This window comes from Micromys minutus (assembly GCF_963924665.1).
Source record: "Micromys minutus genome assembly, chromosome: 7".
In the NCBI taxonomy this organism is placed as follows: Eukaryota; Metazoa; Chordata; class Mammalia; order Rodentia; family Muridae; genus Micromys; species Micromys minutus.
Window position 1 is genome coordinate 35,376,885 of NC_137976.1, and position 10,671 is coordinate 35,387,555.

Sequence of the window (10,671 nt, forward strand, 5' to 3'; positions counted from 1 at the left end):
AACTGGGTTAGAATTTTGATGGGGATTGCATTGAATCTGTAGATTGCTTTTGGTAGGATGTCCATTTTTAAAATGTTGATCTTTCCAATCCATGAGCATGGGAGATCTTTCCATTTTCTAAGATCCTCCTCAATTTCCTTCTTTAGAGGTTTGAAGTTCTTGTCATAAAGTTCCTTCACTTGCTAAGTTAGAGTCACACCAAGGTATTTTAGAGTTTTTGTGATAATAGTGAAGGGTACCTTTTTCCCTAATTTCTTTCTCCACATGATTGTCCTTTGAGTATAGGAAGGCTACTGATTTGTTTGAGTTAATTTTGTATCCAGCCACTTTGCTGAACTTGTTTATCAGCTGTAGGAGTTCTCTGGTGGAATTTTTGGAGACACTTAGTACACTATCATGTCATTGTCAAAAAGTGATGTTTTTATCTCTTCCTGTCCGATTTGTATCCCCTTGATCTTCTTTTGCTGTCTAATTGTTCCAGCCAGGACTTCCAGTACTATGTTGAATAGGTAGGGAAGAGTGGGCAGCCTTGTTGAGTCCCTGATTTTAGTGGGAATGCTTCAAGTTTCCAACCATTAAGTTTGATGTTGGCTGTTGTTTTGCTGTATATTGCTTTTATTATGTTTAAGTATGGACCTTGGATTCCGGTCTTTTCCAGGACTTTTAACATGAAAGGATGTTGGATTTTGTCAAATGCTTTCTCAGCATCTAGTGAGATGACCATGTGATTTTGTTCTTTGAGTTTGTTTATATGGTGGATTACGTTGATAGATTTCCTCATATTAAACCATCCCTGCATTCCAGGGATGAAGCCTACTTGGTCATGATGAATGATCGCTTTAATGTGTTCTTGGATTCGGTTTGCAAGGATTTTGTTGAGTATTTTTGCATCAATGTTCATAAGTGAGATTGGTTTGAAGGTCTCTTTCCTTCTAGGGTCTTTGTGTGGTTTAGGTATAAGGGTTATTGTAGCCTCAAAAAATGAGTTAGGCAGTGTTCCATCTGATTCTATCTTTTGGAATAGTTTGGAGAGTATTGGCGTTATATCCCCAATAAATATCCGATAAAATTCTGCACTGAACCCATCTGGACCTTTGCTTTTTTTTGTTGGGAGGCTTTTGATGACTTCTTCTATATCTTTAGGTGTTACAGGTTTATTTAGATGGTTTACTTGGACCTGGTTTAACTTTAGGATCTTGTATCTGTCTAAGAATTCATCCATTTCCTCCAAATTTTCCAATTTTGTGGAGTATAACTTTTTGTTTTAGGATCTGATGATTTCTTGAATTTCCCCAGTTTCAGTTGGTATGTCTCCACTTTCCTTTCTGATTTTGTTAATTTGTATAGTCTCTGTTTGCCCTCTGGTTATTCTGGCTAGGGTTTAATCAATCTTGTTGATTTTCTCAAAGAACCAACTCTTGGTTTTGTTGATCTTTTCAATTGTTCTTTTTGTTTCTATTTGGTCTATTTCTGCCCTAATTTTGATTATTTCTTGCCATCTAATCTTCTTGGGTATATCTGCTTCCTTTTATTTTAGGTCTTTTAGCTGTGCTGTCAGGTTGCTGATGTAAGCTCTCTCCAGTTTCTTTTTGGGTGCACTTAGGGCTATGAGTTTTCCTCTCAGTATTGCTTTCATTGCATCCCATAGGTTTGGGTATGTTGTGTTTTCCTATTCATTGAATTCTAGAAAATCCTTCATTTCTTTCTTTATTTCTTCTTTGACCCTGCTATCATTTCACAGAGCATTGTTTAGTTTCCATTTGTATGTGGGCCTTTTGTTGCCTTTGTTGTTGTTAAAGACCAGCCATATACCATGGTGATCTGAGAGGATGCATAAAAGTATTTCAATCTTCTTATAGTGATTGAGGCTTGTTCTGTGTCCAATTATGTGGTCAATTTACAAGAAGGTGCCATTGGGTGATGAGAAGAAGTTGTATTCTTTTATTTTAGGATGATATGTTTTGTAGATATATATTAATTCTAGTTGGTTCAAAGTCTCTGCTAGTTTTGCAGTGTCCTTATTCTGTTTCTGTTTTCATGATCAGTCCATTGGTGAGAGTGGGGTGTTAAAGTATTCCACTATTATTGTGTGGGGTGAAATGTATTTTTTGAGCTTTAGTAGGGTTTCTTTATGAATGTGGGTGCTTTTTTATTTGGAACATATATGTTAAGGATTGAGAGTTACTCCTGGCAGATTTCTACGGTAATGACTAAAAAGTGTCCTTCCTTATCATTTTTTGATAACTTTTGGTTGGAAATTAAATTTATTTGATATTAGAATAGCCACTCCAGCTTGCTTCTTGGGGCTGTTTGCTTGGAAGTTTTTTTCCCACCCTTTTAGTCTGAGATAGTGTTTGTCTTTGTCTCTAAGATGAGTTTCCTGCATGCAGCAAAAGGCTGGATTTTGTTTATGTATCCAGTCTGATAGTCTATGTCTCTTTATTGGCTAGTTGAGTCCATTTATGTTAATAGATATCAAAGAATAGTTGTTTCTGTTTCCTGTTATTATTGCTTTTGTGGGTTGAGTTGTGTCTGTGTCTTTTTCTTCTTTTGGTTTTCTTGTTTAGGAGTTTTCTTATTTTCACTAGGCTTTATTTTCCCTCATTACATTAGGTTTTCCTCCTATAATTCATTGTAGTGCTGGATTTGTGGTCAGATAATATGTAAATTTTGATTTGTCTTGAAATATCTTCATCTCTCCATCTATGGTGATTGATATTTTTGCTGGGTATAGCAGCTTGGGCTGGCACTTGTGCTCTCTTAGCATGTGCATATTTTCTGTAGGCTCTTCTAGCTTTTATAGTCTCTGTTGAGAAATCGGGTGTGAATCTGATAGGTCTGCCTATGTTACCTGACCTTTTTCCCTTACTGCTTTTAGTATTCTTTCTTTGCTTTGGGCACTTGGTGTTTTGACCATTATGTATCGGGAGGTATTTCTTTTCTGTTCCATCCTATTTGGAGTTCTGAAGGCTTCTTTTATGCTCATGGTCATCTCATTCTTGAGGGTAGGGATGTTTTTTTCTATGATTTTGTTGAAGATATTAACTGTGCTCTTAGTTGATACTCTTCTCCCTCTTCTATTCCTATTATCCTTAGGTTTGGTGTTCTCATTTTGTCCTGGATTTCCTGGACATTTTTGGGTAGGAGCTTTTTTTTTTTTGCATCTTCTCTGGCTGTTTTGTCTATGTTTACACTGTTGTCTTCTGCCTTCGAGATTCTTTCTTCCATCTCTTGTAATCTATTGGAAATGCTTGCTTCTGTGACTCCTGATTTCTTTTTTTGATGTTCTACCTCTAGGTTTATCTCTTTTAGTGTTTTCTTTATTGTGTCAATTACTTTTTTAAATTCCCTCTTCCATTTCTTCATCTCTTTGGTTCTGTTTTCCTCTAGTTCCTTGAGTTCTTTGAGTGTTTTTCTTGTTTCCTCTTTAAAAGCTTCTGAATCTTTTTGCTTTTCCTCCCTTTCTTGTTTAAGTATGTCTATCAGCATCTTGAGGTATGATTTCAGGTCTGTAGATCTTTTTCTGGAGTGTTTGGCATTCCGATGTTTGCTGTTATGTGAGGGCTGGGTTCTGGTGTTGCCTGGTTGTTTTGGTTTCCTTGGGATATACTCTTTAGCTTTCCTTTTGCCATTTTGTTGTTAGTGATATGTTCTTGCCTTTCCCTTGCATCTGGTCTGTGTTCCTGGATCTCCACATGTCCAGGTGGCAGATGGACCGAGCACTTTTCTGTGCCTCAGAGTCACTGGATGGGAACAGAAGTTTCAATATTGTGTTCCTGATCCCTGAATTGGGCAGTGTGGGGGCGTGCTTTCTGTGCACACTCTGCCGAGATCTCTCTGCTACCTGGCTGCCCAGATCTTCTACTCACCAGTCTTTAAAACTTTATGAACTGCTGGTCCGGGTTTCAGATGGGCTGGGCTCTGTTCTGTGCCCTGAAGTCTTCGAGGGTGGAAACAAAAGTTCCAAAGTTGTGTTCTTTTTCCCTGGATCAGGCAGTGCGGGGGGTGCGGTGCGCTTTCCTTTGTGCTCTCCGCAGAGATCTCTCTGCTCCCTGGCTGCCTAGATCTCCTACTCACCAGTTTTTAAATTTTAGGAACTGCCAGTCCCAGTGGCAAATGGGCCGGGCTCTCAGGATGGTACCTTCTAGTTCCATCCACTTGCCTAAGAATTTTATGTATTCATTGCATTTAATAGACGACCTGTACTCCATTGTGTAAATGAACCACAATTCTCCATCCATTCCTCTATTGAAGGACATCTGGGTTCTGTCTAGCTTCTGGCTATTGAAATAAGGCTACTAGGAACATAGTGGAGCATGTGCCCTTGTTATCATTGTAGTATGGAATAGTGAGATCCTCAGGTAGTACTATGTCCAATTTTCTGAGGAATCGCCAGAAAGATTTCCCGAGTGGTTGCACCAGCTTGCAAAACCACCAACAACAAATTCCTGGCAAGATCATTTAAATTTAGACCAGCGAGCTCCTGCACAAAAATTTTTGAAGTAAATTAAAGTATAATCTATGTCCAGTGACAAAGACTTTTCAAGTCATGAATTTGATAAGTTAGATAAGAAAGACTTGAAGAACAGAAGCAAGAATATCATGAAAGTATAGAAAAGAGAAAAGTATAGAATATGGATATTTTATGAAATGAGGATTTATAAATGTCTATCTAATTATATACACACCACACACATCTACTCCTGGATAGTCTAAAGTTTAGTATGTGATTGGTGTTTTCAAATATGCATTATAAATCTGCTTAAATTTACAATTACAATTGTTAACAATATAAACATAATTTGAAAAATTATGTTATAATTCTAAGAAGTTAAACTGATGTTTTCAAATAAAAAGAATATTATAAGAACCTTTATATTTCATACTATTGTAATATGAATATGTGAGTACTTTACATTATTGGTTAAATAAATGTAAAATTGTTTGTATATTATGTTAAGTTTTTAAGAGTATGCTGTTACCACTTTTATATATGCAAATGTAAACATATGAATGTTTAAAAGGCAGGAAATGTATAGATACTATGTGTATTCACAGATATCAGTGAGATTGAAACAATTTGTTTTCTTTGTGAATTTACATCATCTTATTGCCTTAAATATTTTATGCATGTATCAAATGCAAAGGCTTTTCTAAATAAATTTAAAAATACAATAGTGGCAAAATTTAATTACAGTGAACACCATGAATTTGTGGATTTCATATGTTAGAAATGACTGTACATTACCAATAGAATCATTTAATAAGAATTTCAGGACATGAAGGATGTGAAACACTGTATTGTCTCATTGGTAGCAGATGAGCTTTCATGACAGCAGAAGAGGGGGAGAAGAGAGGAGATGGGGGTTTCTGGATCGGAAACCAGGAAAAAAGACAATATTTGAAATGTAAATAGAAAACTTAATAAAAGAAACAAAAGAAAACAAAGAATCCTTTCTGCCTTTTTCAGGAAAGAAAACATAAACCAGCGTTGATTGGCTCTGTTCTCTAGAGGGGAAAGTGAGACAGAGGGAACTGGAGATCTCATTTTAAACAGTATGGATTCAGATGTTTGTATTTTATTGATATATTGGATTTGAGTGAAATAAAATTCTCCATTATCTCCAAAAAGTAGCAAATGCAATCAGCATATATGATATTTGTAAGAAATATGCCCAGTTAAGGATACTGTCAAGGGGACAAAATGCAGCCAACAGATTGGGAAAAGATCTTTCAAACATATAACAAGGACACATGCTCCACCATGTTCATAGCAACCTTATTTATAATAGAAAGAAGCTGGAAAGAGCCCAGATGTTCTGAAACTGATGAATGGATAAAGAAATTGTGGTATGTTTACACAATGATGTACTACTCAGCTATTAGCAACAATGACTTCATGAAATTCCTACATAAATGGATGGAACTTGAAGATCCTGAGTGAGGTAACCCAGTCACAATAAAACACAAATAGTATGCACTCACTGATAAGCAGATACTAGCTCTCAAAATCTCTAAATACCCAAGAAACAATTAACAGATCTTATGATGCTCAAAAAGAAGTAATTCTAGAATGTGGATGCCTCAATCCTTCTTAGAAGAGAGAAAAAAACATTCACTGGAGAAAACAGAACAAATAGAGGATCAGATATTGAAGAAAAGACCACTCAGAAACAACCTCATCTGGGGATCCACCCCATATGCAGTCACCAAACCCAAGCACTATTGCTAATGCTAAGAAGTGCTTACTGGCAGGAGCCAGATATGAATGCTTCCTCAGAGGCTTTGCCAGTCATGCAGATACAGTTAAAGATGCTTGTAGCTATTCATTGGACTGAACATGTGGATCCCCATGAAAGAGATAGAGAAATTGCTGAAGGAGCTGAAAGAGTTTGCAACCCCATAATAACAACTTTATCAACCAACCAAACCCTCCAGAGCTCCCAGGGACTAAAACACCAACCAGTGAGCACACATGGAGAGACCCATGGCTTCAGTTGTATATGTAGCCGAGGATAGCATTGTCTGCAATCAATGGAAAAGAGGCCGTTGGTACAGTGAAGGCACACCTTTGCAGTACAGGGGAATGCCAAGGCACTGTGGTGGAGGGGGTTGTTGGGAGTGGGAGTTTCTTCATGGAAACAAGTGGAGGGTGAGGGGCTATGAGAGTAGGCATAAAGGGGATAATATTTGAAATGTAAATACCTAGAATATCTCTTAAGTTAATTAAGAAAAAAAGAAATATGCCAGGATACATATTCTTATATAATATATATGTATTGATAGAAATATTATTTCCAATGGAGTAAAGTAAGCCTTTTGCCTAGAACTGAACTAAGACGGCAAATCTCTTATATCATTTAAAGACTAACAATAGCATAAACAGTCCATTTGACTTATAATTGGTGTATTAATTTGTCTTTGCAAAAAATATAAGTAAAAAAAGTTCTAAAAACTTTATAAGTTTGAAATGATCATTAGTGAAGAATGCCCAGCAGATTGACTTCATCCTCCTGGGAGTTTTTGCTAGCATTTTGGGAGTTTCAGTGTTTATTTGGCAAACAGATTTGAAGATGGGAAGAAATAAATATCGGTCCCTCTAAACTGTGTTTATTAAGGGAAACTGACATGGAAACAGCAGGCTTTGGTACCACTTTTCTTCACTTAATGTGTTCTTCATGATGTCCCTTTCTTGCATTCATGGGTGAGAAAACAATTGTTTTATTTTACTTTCTTTTTAAAAAGGTAAATGATGCCCGAAGCAAATGTGAAGGTTTGAAAACACATGTGGAGATTTCTTATTAGGGGAGTTATGTAATAGATGGAACACAAAGCATCTGCAAACTAAAGAGCACCATCCCTATAGAATAACTGTTACCAGTTTGTGGACCTAAAGAATTGATAACCAACATGAGGTCCTTGCAGGTAACATCTATGCTATGCTTCTTAATAATAACAATGGGGAATTAAATCTAATTGAATTCTGAGGGGTGCTTCATCTTTGAGAACCTGGTAAATTATGGTGAAACCTTAAACCAAATGCCACAAACTTGTTTATATTTATGTCAGTCATAGATAACATTGAAACTCAAGGGTTCCAAAAATTTGGGTTACATGTCCTTAGTTATATAATATCAAATACTAAGTTAATTTAAAATAATATTTACTTAAAAATATCCCAGAGTCTAAGTGACTTTTAAATTACTCTGAGGTGTATGAGATCTGTGCAGAATGAGGCTGCTTCCTCAGAGAGTCTTGGTTCATTGGGCATTCCTGGAAATAGGAAGGGGAGGAGCATTCTACCACACTGGGAACATCAGCTATACCACTGCATTTTTTTAGCAGACAAAATTATGTTACAATGTTTTTGAGACTTAATGTTTGAATTTACTCCAAACACCCCAGCTTCCATTCATGTGTTTACATGTCTAATAAAACTAGTCTTTCTTTTTCCTATTTCAATAAGGATGGAGAAAGAAACATTTTACAGGATAGATTCTTTGAATGAAACAAAATCGCTGATACACTTTCTGTGTGTCACATTTACTTTATATGCTTTTACATTAACTGGGACTCAATATTTTTCTAATTTCCTTTAGTTTGTAATAATCATTCCTGAAAAAATGTTACTGTCAGGAAACTGAAGATTTGAACATGAGGTCTTCAGTTAAACTTGTGAAGAGTGAGTAAGGTAACAAAATATGAAACACATGCATTGGTACAAAGGCCTTTGTTTGGTCTTACAGTGACCCATGACTAATCCTGTCTATTGTTTAGACATTAAGGCCTGCTGGTTACAGTTGAGCAGTCCTCATTTTAGCTCATCAGTGCAGTGTTGTATACACACAGACCAAATGATGTGCAGCATTATGCATATTTTAGCATTACAAAAATTTAATGTAGAGATGTTGTTTTGAATTCTCTCCTCCTGTGTCATTTTATAATAAAACATATTATCTATTTTTTAATTCTAAATGATGTATATAATCTCTCTCTCTCACATACACATACACAATACAGTCACACACACACTCTATGATAGATTCAGATATGCACTAGACCAGATAAATTAATGTCTATGGTCTCGTTGCTTTTCTTTGAGATCATTGGATATAGAAAGTTCATTCATTAAAACTCTTCATGAAATATTTTCTGTTTGTTGTATGTTTACAAAACAGGAACGCAGTACTTTTCAACCTGTGTATTGTAGAGCACCTGGAACACAGGAAAATAGACTTAATCCGATCCCATTCTTGCTGAGTCTTCTTTACAATTACAACAATTTTCTCTCTGCTTGCAGTGAGCATCCTGAAGGGTGTGATGGAGTTGAACAGGAGTCAGGTAACTGAGTTTGTTCTCAGAGGAATAACAGATCGTCCAGAGCTGCAAGTCCCTCTGTTTGTGGTGTTTTTCTTCATCTATTCAACCACGATGGGGGGCAACCTTGGCTTAATCTTTCTCATCTGGAAGGACCCCCATCTTCACACACCCATGTACCTTTTCCTTGGAAATTTAGCTTTTAGTGATGCCTGTACTTCATCTTCGGTGACACCAAAGATGCTTATGAAATATTTAAATAAGAATGACATGATATCCATGGGTGAGTGTTTTTCCCAATTTTATTTTTTTTGTTTCAGTGTGACAACAGAAGTTTTCCTCCTGGTAGCAATGGCCTATGACCGCTATGTAGCCATATGCAACCCACTGCTCTATCTAGTGGTGATGTCCAACAGACTCTGTATTCAGTTCCTCAGTGTGTCGTATCTAATTGGATTTCTACATGGCTTACTTCATGTAGGACTGTTATTTAGGTTAACGTTTTGTAGTTCCAATGTAATCGATTATTTCTACTGTGATATCCTGTCGCTCTATGCAATTTCTTGCACTGATCCATCTATCAATGCTTTGCTAGCTTTCATTATGGCTATTTTGTTACAAGTGAGTACTTTTATGAGTATTATAGTCTCTTATGCCCGTGTCCTCTTTGCCATCCTGAGAATAAAGTCTGAGAAGGGCAGGGGCAAAGCCTTCTCCACCTGCAGTGCCCACCTGCTCTCTGTCTAGTTGTTTTATGGAACTCTCTTCATCATATATGTACTCTCTGGCTCAGGCACAGATAATTATCAGGGTAAAGTGTTTTCACTGTTCTACACCATTATCATTCCTCTTCTCAACCCCTTCATTTACAGTCTAAGAAACAAAGAAGTCATAGAGGCCTTGAGAAAACTCACAAAATGATGAGTATTTTCTGAAAACTTCAAGATGTTTTCTATCACCAGATTCTCTTTCTAAGTGCATCATGACATTTAGCCCTGTACTTCTGATGAATTAGAGAACTTATTTGCATATTGTAAATGAAGCAATAAAATGAGGAATAAAATGGTTGTCTTGTGTCATTATTTGTATTATTGTTATAAAAATAGTGATGCCTTTAAGGAAAGATATAATATAAATAGTTTTCAATTTCAAAGTCAAAGGAGAACATGAATTATCTACAAATTGTTATCTTTATCGGATTAATAAGTTTTCATTGTCTTGATACATGTTTTTATATCATTGAAACAAAAACTCCATATGTGTGGATTCTATTTCTCTTTTGCTTCTATTGATAATTTTTTTTCTGTTTTATGCACATGTACCCTACATGTGGTAATAAGCATCACCAACTGTCTTTTCTCATTGTCCTTCCACTCACCTGCTGACTCTTCTTACTGCCAAAAATTCCCCCTGTGTACTTTCCTGTCTTTGTCTATGTGGGCATCTTCTACTGCTGTAGGTAGAACTGTATGACCATGCTGAATACAAAGACAATGTTTCACAGACTCCCAACCAATTCTTTTATGGCTGTAACATTCTTCTGCCCACTCTTCCCTCATGCTCCTTATGCCTTGGAACAAGTGATTATACTTGGACCATTCAGGGCTGAGGACTCAACAATTACTCACTTTCAACACTTTGGCTAGTTGTTGAAACAATTGTGCTGTTTTTTTTTTAAATTGAGAATTTCACACATGAAAAAAGCATTGACACCATTTCTACTCCTCTGTCTTCCTCTTCAATTTTCCATGTCACCACTCCTCAAGCTCTTTTTTGAGTGACTCTGCACTGACAATTGTCCTCCACAATAAGAAGCTCCTGTGGTCCAGGCTGAAAGCTGCACTAGTCTGTGGC

The 10,671-nt window shown here is 36.5% G+C and overlaps 1 protein-coding gene across 1 annotated transcript; it reads left to right on the forward strand.

Annotated features, from left to right (window-relative positions):
- Positions 1–8,820: 8,820 nt before the first annotated feature.
- On the forward strand, positions 8,821–9,738 carry LOC308422541 (olfactory receptor 5AC1-like; the record flags this gene model as incomplete). The annotated part of the gene is given in 2 exon segments (XM_080919178.1): positions 8,821–9,561; positions 9,565–9,738. Coding segments are annotated over 2 exon segments (915 nt in total).
- Positions 9,739–10,671: the final 933 nt, after the last annotated feature.